Below are 15,612 nucleotides of genomic sequence, written 5' to 3'. Positions count from 1 at the left end.
TTATCTCCCCACTGGAAAAAAACAACAACAACCAAGCGAACAAAGGAGCTTTCCTCGCTTTCTTGACAGAGATTATTAAACGAAGGCATTATTTTAACGCAGCCCCCTGTGGCAAAGGCAGAAAGCCTAACGTTAAATGCCACCAGGACGCTTCGCCCGGGCGTATCCATTCTCCCCGCAACCCTGCAGCGATTCTGCCTCTGCAAGGGGAATTCGAACCGCGCTTATCCCACGGGATCGGGAGTCTCCCGAGAAAACAAGAAAACGCGCCGCAAACCACGATCTATGGAGAACCCCTATTGCCTCATTTCCAAATGGTGGAGCCTTCCCCGCTTCATCCGACCCGCCCCGGCTTTGCAAGCCCGCGTTTGCTCTGTCTCGTCCTGACATGCTTATGGTCAACTCGCTTTGTTTTCTTTTCTAAAGCCCTTCATTCCATTTTTTTTCCCAGTTACCCGACGCTTGGGTTAAAACAAAAAGAACAGGCCTTCCACGTATCTCTCTCTTCCCCTCCCCACCCCGGACTAATACGACTCTCAAATTCTGTCCTTACGCTACTTCCTCAAAATTTTTGTGTGTGTGTGTGTTTTTTTTTAAATGACAACAACTAAGTACGGTCGCGACGAAGAGAGCCGTTGGCGACTGCAAACAAAGAGAGCCGAGAGCTGTACACGGGTCGGGTGTCATGTTACTCAAGGCGCTGTTTAAAACATTCGATCCCCGCCACCGCCTTCCCATTCCCCGCCTCCAAACACAGCCGTGACGGACAAGCTCTGCTACCCAATGGCGAGGACAGAGGGAGTTTTGGCGCCTCGCCACCCTGGGCTCTTCGTCCAATAGAGAATGGGACTAGGCGGGACAACGCCCTGGGTAGAATGGAGGCTCTACCAATGGCAGGAGTGTTATTACAGAAAAATAGTATTATGCTAATCGATGTTTTGCTCGAACTCACTCGGTGAGAGCTTTAAAAAGCCAAGCAGCCCCGGGCAGGCGGTTAGAAGCAGAGTGAGGTGCGGCGGGTTAGCGAGAGGGAGTTTGGGGGTGCAACGGGTGGTTCTTTGGGCTAAAGGGCGGCGAAATCCTTGCCCACCACTTCGACTCTGATTTGGATTTGTAAAGACGCTTGGAGCCGCTCCGCTTCCCTTCTTCGCCACCGCCACCTCCGGGTGAAGGAACCTGCCCGCTCCCTATCCACCATGTCCAACGTGCACCTCTCTAGCGCCTCGGCTTTGGAGCGCCTGGCGGCTCGCCGGACATTCCCCTTGCACGCTCGCACCGGGGTGTGCAGGAACCTGTTTGGTCCCGTGGATCACGACGAGCTCAACCGGGAGCTGAAGAGCAAACTGCGGGAGATCTGCGAGGAGGGCCAGAGGCGCTGGGGCTACGACTTCCAAACCGAGACGCCGCTGGCCGGTTTGGGGAGCCTGCAGTGGGAAGAGGTAGACGGAGAATCCGTGCCCGCTTTCTACAGGGAAACCCTACAGGTTGGGAGGTGCCGCTTCCCGGCGCTGATGGTCAGATCGACGCCTCCGCCTGGAGACGAGGAGGCGTCTCTTGAGCTCGATCCCCGAGACCCTCACCAAGAGCTGGGGCTTTCTTCCACCCCCTCCCCGCTTAGCCCGCAGGACAACACGGCCGCCTTGGAAGGCTCGACGTCGGCAGGCGAGGAGCGCCTCAGCCAGGAGGACAAGGCCGACCAGCGCCACAGCTACTCAGGGATTATAATCAAGCCTGTCCCGTGTGTCGCTGCGGCTCTTAAAAGAGCATCGTCAACCAGCGTAACTCACATCACAGGTAAGGCAGAACGACCGTCGGGCTGCGTTGCACTTGCGTCGGCAGAGATATTGCATCAGTCCTAGCCGCCCGCATTAAAATATTTCACTCGCGGCCCCCAACCTCCCAGTTTATGGGAAGCTAATCTCCTCCGTGGTTCCTTCACACACACACACATGCACACACACACACCCATGATGCGTGCTCTGGAGAGTGCCTAGACGTCGCCCCGAGGCGCTGGCTCTGTTTAAGATTCCGCACAGGTCCCTGGGGCTGGGCTGGGCTGGAAAATGCTTACGCAGCACATCGCGCTCTGCAGGCTAGTCCTTCTCGGCTGCCTCCTTTGCGACGTAAACAAACCCTAGTAGCTGCACCGCTCTTCGTTGGCGGTCAGGGGGAGCCAAGAGCCCGGGCTGGTCGACGGCCATGCAAAGAGCCCGGCAGGGCGGGGTCCCCCTTGTACGCGAAGCGATTGTTTTTCGACGGGTCCTGCTTTCTAATGGGTGTGTCTCTTTGAAACGAAAAGTTTGGCTGCCGCGCTCCCCTCCCCTCCCCCCCCACCCAAACCCGACTAATAATGTCTTCCCTTTCTTCGGGTCTTAACGATCTTTAGATTTCTTCGCAAAGCGGAAAAGAGTCGTAGACAGAGTGGCCGGCGATCGTAGCAGCCCGTTAGCAACTTCGGTCGCAGCGGTGCCTAACGAGCAGACACCCCGGAAAAGGCTCCGATGAACGAGGTGAGAGCCGCGTGCTGGCGCTTTAAGGTTCCTCTTCTCTCTCTCTCCCCCTCCCCCCCCGTCCTGGACCGTTCTCAAGGTCGGCCTCTCTCGGCTCCTTTTTCCCCCAGTGGAGGGGAACGGTTCCGTTTCAGCTGGATTAGTACAAAACTCGGAGGATGGTGAGAGAGAGAAGAGAGCAGCGAAGGACAACAACTCGTTTAGCACAAGAGCTTCGGGATTGTGGACCCATCTGTTAACTTGGATGGCCGACCGGAGGGAAGAAGCCCTTGCAGAATAGGAAGAGAATGGAAATAATCCTGCCTTTAAAAAAAACCTGCTGGAGTAGACTTAATAGGAGAAGAAGACTTTATAATATATATATATATATATATATATATATATATATATATATATATATATATATATATATATATATATATATATATATATATATATATATATATATATATATATATATATATATATATATATATATATATATATATATATATTTTAAGATATATGCTTCCCCTCCTATCTGAAGTGTAGATCTGGGCTGACATTTGGTGAAAAAAGTCTACAAAAAGGAAGGCTGGTTTCTTTTCTCCCAAGACTCCACAGCTGTGTTGACTCATTTGTGGATTTTCTGAGCAAAAAAAAGTGGCCCAGCTTTTGTGCTAGCCTCTTCCCCCTGAGCCTGCAGTGTCTGGGACAGTTTTCTGCACATGCTTGACTGGTGGTGATCTTTCTCTTTCAGATTTTGCACTATATAACACCGAAGTGATTGTTTCCTTGGAAACACCAAGAGCTTGAGAGGCCCTTCCTCTCCCGCGTGTCAAAGGGGGCTGGCGAGTGAGACTAGACCAGCATAAGGAAGAAGAGTCGCCTGTTTGTTTTTTTCGCTCCTCCTCTTCATAACTCGTGCCCCGAAGGAACTGCTTGAACCTCCATGTAGCAAAAGTGGCTGACTACCAGTCGCCTGACGGAGCAGTGTTAATTTACAACTGTGCAATGTATTATGTTTTTATATATATATATATATATATATAAAATGTATTATACCTAATGTGAGTACACTGGCCAGAAGTGTAAAAGCTTTAAAGTCACCTATATAAAATGTTTAATCTCTGCTGAATTCTCAGTGCAAAAAAAAAAAAAAAACCCCCACAAAAAAACAAAAGTATAATTTGTAAAAAAAAAAAGTGCAAACAACTTAAAGAGTTATACTAACTTATATTTTCTATTTATGTCAAAAGGTGGATAACTTTGACACCCAGTAGTGAGTTTTTGTGTTTTCCCCCATTTGGTTAAGCCAAAGGGCACTATATATTTGCTTTTGTTGTTATTTACAAAAATGTAAATTTATTTTTATAGTGGGATTTTGCATTCACAAAATGTAGCTATGAATCAAAATTACATTTAGTTATACTTGAAAGAAATCTGATAACGTTCCTGAGCTGGTCTGTACCACTGCCATCCCAAACCTATGCTACAATGTTAAAATAAAAAAGAATCAAGTGTCTCTTAACTGTATTTCTTGCTTTTACTTTCACCTTTAAGCAGAATATTGTACAAATGCATATGCACCCTTGTTTTGCAGCTAATGTGTAGTAGTCCTTCAGTTAGTTACCTGCCACAATTGGGGCAGGTAACTTGGTTGTGTAAAGCAGTTGCTAAGTGAAATTGTGCTTCAGCTTTTCTTTTCTTTACAGACCTGTGAAGGTGGTAAATGCAGGGATTGATTGTAAAGTTACTTTTGCATCACTGTCATAACTGTAACCAGTTACTAAACAAAACAGTCACTAAATGAAGCCTACCTTTAAGATACTTGTTTCTTAAATTAACCTTTCCCTATGTATATTCTTTGAAAAGTAGTGGTCTTCAATTACATATTCTATGAGATGTCTATCTAGAAATCTAGTTATGTTTCCCCCTTCGTGGGATGGGGTCTGGCGAGAAATTTGTGTTCAATGTATATAGCCCTTGAGCAGAAAATTTCTGACAGTAATACTGGATTCCATGGAAATGACTTTCACAACTAGACATAGTCATAATAAATGAATATTGAACGACTTAAATTTGGGCATGCAGCTGTACCACATAACATAACCTTCTCAGAGGGAAAGCCATTTTTGGACATACTTTTATGGATCACATCCATACTTGGGGCATTAACCTACTTACCAGTAGTCCTCAACATACATTCATTCAATTACTGTTGACCGTGCTGAAAACCTGACTTCTGACCAGTCCTTGCACTTATGCTCATTTGCAGCATCCCCTGCAATGGCCATGTGATCAAAATTATGACACGTGACAGCCAACATGTATTTACAATGATTGCAGCACCCTGGGAGCATGATGGTCATTTGCAACATTCCCAGGGGAACTTCCAACAGGCAAAGCCAGTGGGGGCAGCTGGATTTGATTAACCAGAACAAAAAGGTAAATTGGGCACAACTCATTTAATGACTGCATTGCTTAGCAAAGCCCCAATCATGGTTGTAAATGTGAGGGCTACCTCTACACACACACACATTGTATAGACTTGCATTAAGTAATGAAGACCTTACAATGAGATACAGATACTCCACAATACCTGAACAGCCTTTCTAGTATTAGAAAAACCTTTGGTGTTTAATATTAGAAATGTTAAATCTTTACCACCCTCTTGTTTACTATGAGCCATGTGAGTAATATTCTCCCACACTAGCTTTATGCAATTGACAAAAAAAAAAATGTGATCCATAGAAATACTTCCGCTTTCAGGTACTGCAATATTCTTGCCATTTATATATAAAAAAATGCAAGTATAACTTGAGCTAAATTGCTTCCTATAAGTACATCATAAGCATGACCTGAAAGACTGAAGCATCTTTCAAGATTTACATAAATACTTACAAATAAGTTAAATGGGTTAGATATCTCTATGGTTAATCCACAAACTGGAGGTTAAGTTATGTAAAAGTTTACATAAAATAGAGCACAGAGATCACTGCATCATTATATTTGCCCACCTGTTCACATAAGATATGTGTCTCTACACCAGTATCAAGGAAAGTTTCTCTTGGCATCTACAGTATCAAGTACTAATTAATATAGACTGAAGGGCCACTAAGAGCCTAGCTGCAGAAAGTAGTTAAAAAGTTGGCAATATCTTAGTAGTCTCTTGGTCCCATATGCACTTAATTAATTTCAGTAATACTGACTTCTAGCTCTAAGTATTTGCAGTTTGAGGTACAAAGCTGCTTCATGGGGTTAATTTTGTTCAGCTGCCAAAGGCACAGCATGACTGTAGCTATCCCATTTCTTTGAGGAACAGCTGAAAGATAAAATGAAAGCCATGGTCCTGTGCTGAAAGAATCTATTCATTGTTTTATCTCTTCCACATCTTGAAAAGGTAGATGGCTGTGTATGCCTACAAATGCCACCTCTTTCAACACAAGGCCCACCTTAAAGAAGGAAGAAAGATAGGATACTTTTCTAAGCATATTTGTGGTTAGTGCTTTTGTGTGGTACTTAATAGAATCTGTCTGCTGGAAAAATAGTGCCTGCTGCCAAAATAAACTCTCCTGTCCTCTTGCAGCCTTTGCCTAGAACCACCCAATCTAGGCTGCAAAAATCTGGACAGCCATCAGATGGTAGTGAAGAAATACAAAACTCTTTTGCCATTTAGTGGATATCCAAACTCTTGCAGACTGCCTGTTGTAACCCTACATATGCCTCCAAATGTCCAAGAAATTAGATTATCCAGATCTAATTCAGGAGATGCAATGGGAGGAAAGAAGGAAGTAAGTTGCATGGGGAAATGGGATTCATTTAAGTGGCAGTAGATACTGGCTTTTAAACACAAATACACATAAATAGGAGATGAGTCTGAAAAAAAAAGTTAATTGCACAATTATCTTGAGTTGCTTACAGAATGTTTTATATATATATAGGATCCACATCCACCTACTTGCAGTTTTCTAATACAGATAAAATAATAGGTTCATGCATTGTAAGCTATTATTTACTAAACCACGATGTAGCTAGCTGGATATTCCAAACACACTAAAACACAAACTATGATGTATCAATAACAATGGGTTTGTACAACTAGCTAAAACCTCATTTTATCTGAGCGTAACAGATGAACCTCAAAATGGGTGGAAACATATATTTCACTGGTGGGAACATTTCTGAGTGGAGTTCTGCCATCTTTTATGAGATTTATGAGAAGCAGAGGGAATTGCAGGGAAAAGGAGAAATTGGGAATTGTAGCTCTTCTTTTCAGCCAGTGGAAAAGTTTCACTGAAGAAAAAACCCATTTCCTCCAGAGCAGGCTTTTGTTGGATTCACCTTAATGTATTTGCTTATGGTTAACTTAGTCACAGTTTTTTCAGATTCACATGACACACTGAACTATAAATGAATTCTGGGCATGCACAATATTGTAGTCTTAACCCAAATCAATCCAATTATCCTACTCAAAATACATCCACTGAAGTCCTTTAAGTCTGGATCCAGTCTAATATTTATTTAACAAACATGTTTTCACTTTGAATGTATCATAGGAGTTCACAGACCATAGAGCTATAATTGGCTGCATATTGTTCTTCATTTATAATCCCAATTATGTATTTGCCTGCTACACAAATGGGCAATACCCATATGATTATGTTCTTTTTTCAAGAAGTTTAGAGCTTTGGGATAAAGGAAGAAAAAAATCCCTGAAAATTGACTTCAGGGAGTAACAGTAATTTTATGACTGAGGTAATCCCTCTCTTGCTTAACTGGGTTAAGGACAGGGTTAGCATATCATATGAACTCAAAAATCAGGTTAGTATTGAAATTGCAGAAAACTAATTCAACTCATGTATGTTTGAATTAAACCAACCTCCCCCAGTCACCTGCCTTATCCAAGAGAGGTCAATCAAATGTTTTCTTTCAGCTATCAAATAGAGTAGAAAGTCTAGTATGCCTTATTAGGAGCTACACTTCTTTTACTTTTTATTTTCACTGCCCTGCATGGGTAGACAGGTAGGTGAAGAGGCAGAAACAGGATGGGAGGAAATGAGGGCTGTAACCCACATCTGCTATCACAGATGTTTTTTTGTTTGTTTTAAAACAGCTTTTTAAAAAGACAGCAAGTTAGCCTGAGCAAAGGAGGCTAATACAGAAGCCCAGATATTCTGAGGCAGGGTTGTCAAACTCACAATGTCACGTGACGTGTCATGACATATTGTGACTTTTTTGCCATTGCCGGCAATGGAGTGGGTGCGGTTTCGCTATGATGCATCCAGCCCACAGGCTGGCAGTTTGACACCCCTGTTCTGAGGTAACTTTAATCTTCTGAGATCAATTATTTGCTAAAGTACAACAGTAACACAGTTGGTTAACCATACTGTGTGAATCCAATTACTGTATTCTCCATGTATAAAAAAGCTATAACTTATGCATGAGAAAAGTCCCAGGAAAATAGCCAAGTTAGATGTGCCAAATGAAGCAAGTCTTAGAATATAGATATACAAGATATTTTATAAGATAAACCAGTTATCTTAGGGTATAAATGCTCATAGATTCTAGAGCCTACTTTGTCATATGAAAAGCAGAATACAAAAATGTAAAGATAAGTGACTTATCTCTCACATACATACACACACACATATAAATACATACATACACACATATAAATACAAACATACATACATACATACATACATATATTCTTTGGCAGAGAATTAGTTTGTTCATAACACTTTAATTTGTTGCCTGAATTTCATCAGTCTGCATTGTGTACAAGAATTTGTGATAAAATTTTCTATGATTCTTGGTAACTAGACACACATATGTATTGATTTTAGTGACATCAGTACCGAAGTGGTTTGCTACTGCTTTCTATCAACATTTTTTCAACTTTTTTGAAAGAAAGTTTTTTTCAATTTTCCAGTTTAGTCCACAGTCTTGGGATTTTTTAGTGGTCCATCCATCCATATATTCATGACATGAATGAACTCCAATCCTGCCTGTGTACATACAAACACATATACATACATGCATAATGGAACATATATACAGATAGTCCTTAACTTACAATCATAACTGAACGCAAAATGTCTGTTGCTAAGCAAAATAGTTAAGTCAGTTGCAATCCATTTTATGTTTTTGTCACTGTTGTTAAGTGAATACTGCAGTTGATAAGTGAATCGTGTGATCATTAAGTAAATCTGCCACCCCCCCATTGACTTGGCTTGTTGGAAGTCGACTGGAAAGGTTACAAATGGTAACCATATGACCCTAGGACAGTGCAGCTACATGCCAATTGCTAAGTGCCCAAATTTTGATCACATGAACAAGCTAGTGATCGTAAATGTGAAAACCAGTCATTAGTCACTTTTTCAGTGCTGTTGTAACTTCAAACAGCCACTAAATGAATGGTTGGAAATCGAGGACTATCTGTATATGGAAGATCAGCCAAGGTCATATAGATGCTGTCCCGTTTGAATTGGTACTACTAGATGATTAATCTGTGATAGCTCTTCCACTGCATTGATTCCACTGCACTGTATTCAGAGAAACCAGTGGTTCCCAACCTTTCTGGCTTGGTGGTCTGGTGCAGGGGGGAGTTCTGTGCAAGTGACGGGTTCACACGTGAGCACACACACTTGCAGAGTATACTTGCCGCTTGTGCAAGTTGAGCTTCATGCACATGTACTCACCAGCTGTTTGCCCAGCCTGGTTCTGAACATGCCACAGCCTACTAGTAGGCCGCAGCCCGGGAGTTGGAGACCCCTAGTTTAGTCACAATAGTATATATTATTAGTTTTCATACTATAGCTAATAGCTTTCATCTAATTACCTTATTTACATCACTGTGATTTTCAAAATCTTGGTGTCTGAATGTTTCTTTCAATTCCATAATATCGACAAATTTAAGGCAATAATTTTAAAATAATTTCTGAAAGAAATATCAATAAAATAAACTGTCTCATTGTGGACACTTCCAAATAAAAATCTGTAGAACTTTATGGCCATATGTGTGCTATTAAAAAAGCTGATGCTTCCAATGAATGGCACTTGCTGTTCAAATACAGGTATAAAATTATATGCTGTAATCTTAAGATGGCAATGCTATCAAAGTAAAACACATTTTTAAGTCTTGGTAATTTCCCATAAACTGAAGTATACCTTTAACATTTTTAATGAAATTGATAAAAGCTAAGCAGATTTAACTGTGATGTAAAAGAAAATGTATAGGCTAGGATTGCTTCTGAAAATCTCTTTAGTTGTGGGCTATTGAGACACCTAAGGTTACCAGATCAGAGTTGCAAAGCTCTGGACCGCCAGTAAGTGGCAGCAAAATACACTTCCCGGATTTTTGTAGCCCAACCTAGATTTCTCCGAATTGCTTATAAATTATTAAGGATCAAAGTACAGAATAGTTTAGGAATTAGAATTTAAAAAGTAAGAAGCAATTATCTTCGTCACCTCAATACAACAGGCTAAAATCAGCCCGACGCATTCAGAAGCATTTGCGATCGGAATTTATGCTTTTCCCTCTCCCTTCCAAGAAATGGCTTGGAATTTAAATTTCCCCGATACATTGACAATTTAAAAAGCACTATTATCACTTTTATTAAGTACTAAGTATTATTATGTGGCGTATTTTATTAAGCAATTAACGAGCATTATTAAATAGCCTACAGCGAAGTAGCCACATGAGTTTATACTAACATACTTTACTACCTACTGTATAATGACATAAAACTCCAGCAACTGTCTCTTGAAAGGCGAAGCGATAAACGTTGTATAAGTTCTTCTGCTCTGCATGAGAAAATAAGGCTGCAGTTTCAGATCATTATAATAAAATGAAGAGCTAAAATCATCAGACCTTTTATTCTCTACTTCAGTTCGTTCTATTAAACCTTATTAAATATTGGTCACCAGTAAATGTGTAAAAGACTCAGATTTACCTTATTAAATATTGGTTACCAGTAAATGTGCAAAAGACTCAGATAACGTAGGATTAAGACAGCCAGTCATAATGTTAGTTAGAATGAGATGTCTTTCGAGATTCCATTGCGTCCGACAGGAGTTAACTTCGTGATCCCTCGGCACGCGTCTTGCCAGCCCCGTTACGTTTTATTTCGAAGTAAATTTCACTGTTTGCAACGAGGAACTTTCGGTAAAACATACACGTTATTGATGTCTTGCGTGTGTGTGGGGGGGCTTGTTAACCTTTTGAAGAAAATTGGGTTAATTCAGCGAAGATTAAGGATCAGCCAGCAAACGGAAAGATTAGGAAATACGACGATATTTAAAGCCATTTAGAGAAGGCTGCTTATCCGATTCCCCCCAAAGACACGCGGGGCACTACAAAAAAAATCCTCGTCAAACAAAACCATCTTGGTTTTCATTGGGCGGGTATTTACTGCACTTTACGGTAACTTCCGCGTTCCCCGAACTTTCCTCTTACGTCGCTCTAAAATATTCATAAGCGGCACCCTGGTGACCTTTACGGCCCCGCCCCTTCGGAGCCCTGCTGTGGGTTTTGAGCTTGGCGCGCTTTTCTTCTTTGTCCATTCCGGGCACTTCGGAGTTAAAAGCGTCGCTGACCTTTTCTAGCCCTCTTTGGGGGATGACTTTCCCGCTTACTCGGAAGTAAACACAATGCAACCCGCTTCCGATCAAAGGCGCTATAAGAGCCGCAGGCACTGGGGATTTCCCGCCTTTCCTAGGAAGTAGCGCTGGAAGCGCGCGCAGATTCCGGCACATCTGTCGAGAGTAAAATACTCGGTGTAACGACTGCGAGAATTTTAAGGGAACTGGGTGGGAGGACGAAGGCAGATGAAACGCTAGGTCGGCTTTGGAAGGAAAAGCGCGCGGGCCCTTGCCGCTTTCAAGATGGTTCGGGGTTCAAATTCAGAGGAGGGGATGTTAAGCAGATCAGACCGGCGAACGCGGCCAGGGGAAAGATCTAGGTTTTCTCGGGATCTGCGGAGCGGTGTAGAGCCCCCCCCCCCAAAAGAGATGCGTTGGGGAAATCTTGCCGAGCTCGGAAGGCGCTTGCGAAACTCCGGGCGTCCAGGGGAAGTGCGGAGGAATCGCTCGCCTTTCTCCCAAGTTTCTGTTACACCAGGGGTAGTCAACCTTGGCTCTTTTATGACTCGTGGACTTCAACTCCCAGAATTCCTGAGCCAGCTAAGCTGGCTCAGGAATTCTGGGAGTTGAAGTCCACGAGTCATAAAAGAGCCAAGGTTGACTACCCCTGTGTTAACACAAAGAAGCTTCCAAGCGAGGGCCCGCGGTATCTGCCAACGAGCAGATATGGGGAACCTCTGGATTTTGTCAACCACCTGAGGAGAGGTAGCTTGAAAATAGGGTACAGAAGAACTAACCCTTTAGCTTCAGTTTGGGGTGCAAATAAAAATGGCCCATTTTTGGTCTTTTTTTCTCTCCTTCTCTCCTAATCAGTGGTCTTGTATGATCTCTTGGAAGCGGGGGGGGGGGTAGCGGGGGACATTTTTAAAAAGGATCCAGTGCGCTACCTTGGCTTAAAATTAAGCCCTTTTCTGTCATCCTCTCCTAGGGTTGCCAGGTGTCCACTATTTGAGTGGACAGTCCACTTTTTTCACATTATGTTCACTATTTTTTTTCACAACATATTCTGTTCTACAGTAATGCAAACATTTATACAGCATTTACGCTTCTATTGAAGTAGAATAGTGGACATTTTTTTTTATTCAAAAGCTTTATGATGAAATGGTACGTAATCTAAAGCTGTACAGTCTACTTTTTTTACTACTTAACCCCCCCCCCCCGCTTGTCCGCTATTTTTTGGAAGCAGACCTGGCAACCCTATTCTCTCCTCTGCTGTCAGCCATCCTAACGATCTAGTTTGCTAAACGCCCCTCGGAGCCCGATTAACATGGTTTCCTCCAAACTCTACCGTCACTGAACGGGGTGGCTTGCCTCTGCCAATGGCGCGGAGTGCAGGCGACTTTCCCTGCTCAAAGGGACGATGAGGGGGAGGGATAGAGATGGCTTCTCACTTTCTTATTAAGTGCCAACAATACATTGAGGGAGGCAGCTGGATCCTCCAGGGTTTAGGGGCTTTTCTCTTGCTTTTATGCAAGCAGGTGTCTTTGGGACTTCCATTGTCTCAGTTCAGCCTCCATCATGGGCTAATAATAGGAGTTTTTAAAAACAAACCATCCACACGCCTGGCCTTCAAATAGCGGCCACTGCCCCGCACCCTCCCCTAAAGTGCAAGAAGGCACCCTCAGACAGTTGTTAAGCGATTTAGGGGTTGAGCTGATTTCAAAGCATCCTATTTATCTGGAGACAAAAGAATTTAGCAAGCAACAGTGCAGCAGGCCTTGAATCTTGGATGCTCCTGCCAATGTTTGAAGATCTAGAGATTAGATTTCATTGTGCTCAACTGTAGCTATCTGGGTTGGTTGGGCCTCCCTCTTATCGTTGCCTTGTGAATTTTTATCCCAATCCAAACTGAGGTAGAATCTGTGTACTTGAATGTTGGATAGGGGCTAGTTTTACTTTGCCTTCTACTGTCACTCTACTTATTATATTATGCCAAATCTTGTCTTCAGTTTTGCGAACATTTCTTTCCCTGTGCTAGACGTTGGGATTCTTCTGTCTCAGTAAGTGTAGCTTAAGTCTACCGCTTGAGTTTGGTGGTGGTTTGGAAACTAGAAATTATTGTTGCAAAGTGATACATTCATTTCAGTCTGTATTATTCAGCCCTTTGCTGCAGGGGTATCTGCATGGTGTGGTCAAAAGATGGCATCCCTGACACTGCAACTGAACTCTAACTTGACTTTTTGTGCTTTGCAGTATGTAAGAATAGTGGAGCTTTGATTGCATCATCACAATCACCCTTTTGACTTTTCTGACCATACCGACTTGGATCCTCCAGCTTGGCTGCCTGCTTAGCTGTCTTGATAGAAGATGCTTGGTAAACAGTTTCATCATAATGCTTTGTTTAGGAAGGGAAAGTAAAGTGTTCTTTGAACTCCATTCTTGGTGACTTCTTGGACATGACATGGAAATAATACAGAGGTGATTGGCTGCAGCTTTTTTCAGGGATGTTTTTGTGATTTCCCAGACTTGTCCACAGATGTAGATTTTCTGAGCAGTCTTCCACTCAAATAACACCCAGCTTTTCAAGATTAGCCAAGGTTAAGTATGTGAAGGACAGCCTTCCATTGAATTCCCCCCCCCTAAAAAATGAAACTGAATGGCTGAAGAAAAGCAGAATATCTATTTCCTTCTGATTTAATATTTTTATGGCAAGGTTATAAAAATACAGCTCAAAGATACAAAACAAGAAGGAATAAGAAAATACTAAAGACAATAAACAACTCCCCAAACCCTAAACAGAATTAAGAAATAGAAGAAAAAATTGAATACCTAAATGAAAATGGTATCAATACAAAGCATCTAATACACACACACACACACACAACTGGTTTAAAATGTGTGTGTGTGTTTGTATACTATATTGTTATGTTTATGACAAAGACAATCTGGATCTGTTCTAGCCATATATTTGATCCTTTGTTTGCTGAAGTAAAAGTGAATGATGTCTGATATGTGTGTGTATGTGTGTGTGTGTGCATGTGCACATACTGAAGGTGGTGTTAGGACCAATTCAGTATTATGAACAAAAAACTTCTGGCTGAAAGATGGATGGAAGATGAGAGCATTGATATGGATGCGATAGAAACTAACTATAATTCCTACTATTTTAATAGATTTTTTTAAAGGAAACAATGTGCATATCACTGGAGACCAGGTACTTCAATTTTTTTTGAAGAAATATAAAACAGCAAAGACCTGAAAGTAGTAGAAACAAATGTAAGCTCACTAAATTATGTCCATATCCAGAATAATGTTGCTTGGTATTTCCTAATAATATCCGGTACGCTGGCTCTAAAGATCAAAAGGGAGTAGAAGACTGTTGTTTACAAATCAAGTTGAGCCCGATTACTAGTGACTACATGGGTAATAGTAATAAAGTTGGAAGGGACCTTGGAGGTCATCTAGTCCAACCCCCTGCTCAGGCAGGAAACCCTATACCAGTGGTTCTCAATCTTTTTAATGCTGTGACCCCAACCGGTCATAAGTCGAGGACTAAACAGGTCGTAAGTTGAGGACTAAACCGGTCGTAAGTCGAGGACTACCCAACCAGTCATAAGTCGAGGACTTTCCCTGCCCGGGAGCGCCGCGCATGCGTGGTTCCGCCCCCTGCGCCGGCCGAGGTGTAGCTGGCAAGTGGCAGAGACAGAGCAGGCCGACCACCAGCTGGCCCAGCCCAAGGGAGGTAAGGCACCCGCCGGAAAAGGGGGAAAAAATGGCGGACAAAAAAATGGCGGACAGCCTTGCTTGGCGACCCCCATGAAATGGTCGATCGACCCCAAATGGGGTCCCGACCCACAGGTTGAAAACCACTGCCCTATACCATTTCAGACAAATGGCTGTCCAGTCTCTTCTTAAAAACTTCCAATGTTGGAGCATTCACAGCTTCTGGAGGCAGGTTGTTCCACTGATTAATTGTTCTAACTCAGGAAATTTCTCCTTAGTTCTAAGTTGCTTCTCTCTTTGGTTAGTTTCCATCCATTGCTTCTTGTCCTGCCTTCAGGTGCTTTGGAGAATAGCTTGACTCTTGTCTTTGTGGCAGCCCCTGAGATATTGGAACACTGCTATCATGTCCCCCCTCGTCCTTCTCTTCATTAAACTAGACATACCCAATTCCAGCAACCGTTCCTTATATGTTTTAGCCTTCAGTCCCCTAATCATCTTTGTTGCTCTTCTCTGTACTGTTTCTAGAGTCTCAACATCTTTTTTATATCGTGGTGACTAAAACTGGATGCAGTATTCCAAGTGTGGCTTACCAAGGCATTGTAAAGTGGTATTAATACTTCACGTGATCTTGATTCTATCCCTCTGTTAATACAGCCTAGCACTGTGTTGGCTTTTTTGGCAGCTGCAGCACACTGCTGGCTCATATTTAAGTGATTGTCAACTAGGACTCTGAGATCCTCTCACAGTTACTACTTCTGAGCAAGGTACCACCTATACTATACCTGTGCATTTGGTTTTTCTTGCCAAAATGTAG

The 15,612-nt window shown here is 42.6% G+C and overlaps 1 protein-coding gene across 1 annotated transcript; it reads left to right on the top strand.

Moving 5' to 3' along the window:
* The first annotated feature begins 960 nt into the window (after positions 1 to 960).
* Positions 961 to 3,694, top strand: LOC107298831 (cyclin-dependent kinase inhibitor 1C). The gene is made up of 3 exons (XM_015828195.1): positions 961 to 1,794; positions 2,387 to 2,510; positions 3,250 to 3,694. Exons 1-2 carry the CDS (start codon positions 1,197 to 1,199, stop codon positions 2,503 to 2,505), a joined length of 717 nt encoding a protein of 238 aa, XP_015683681.1. The 5' UTR covers positions 961 to 1,196; the 3' UTR covers positions 2,506 to 2,510; positions 3,250 to 3,694.
* The last annotated feature ends 11,918 nt before the right edge of the window (positions 3,695 to 15,612 follow it).

Source organism: Protobothrops mucrosquamatus, unplaced genomic scaffold (genome assembly GCF_001527695.2).
Source record: "Protobothrops mucrosquamatus isolate PMUCROS unplaced genomic scaffold, P.Mucros_1.0 scaffold4315, whole genome shotgun sequence".
NCBI lineage: Eukaryota > Metazoa > Chordata > Lepidosauria > Squamata > Viperidae > Protobothrops > Protobothrops mucrosquamatus.
The sequence above is the reverse complement of the archived record's forward strand: the minus strand, read 5'-3'. Positions and strand labels throughout refer to the sequence as shown.

Excerpts from the sequence above, each read along its gene's own strand:
- LOC107298831 (XM_015828195.1), top strand. The coding sequence starts at position 1,197 with ATGTCCAACGTGCACCTCTCTAGCGCCTCGGCTTTGGAGCGCCTGGCG. Across the intron at positions 1,795-2,386 it reads CAGCGTAACTCACATCACAG|ATTTCTTCGCAAAGCGGAAA; the intron begins GTAAGGCAGAAC and ends AACGATCTTTAG.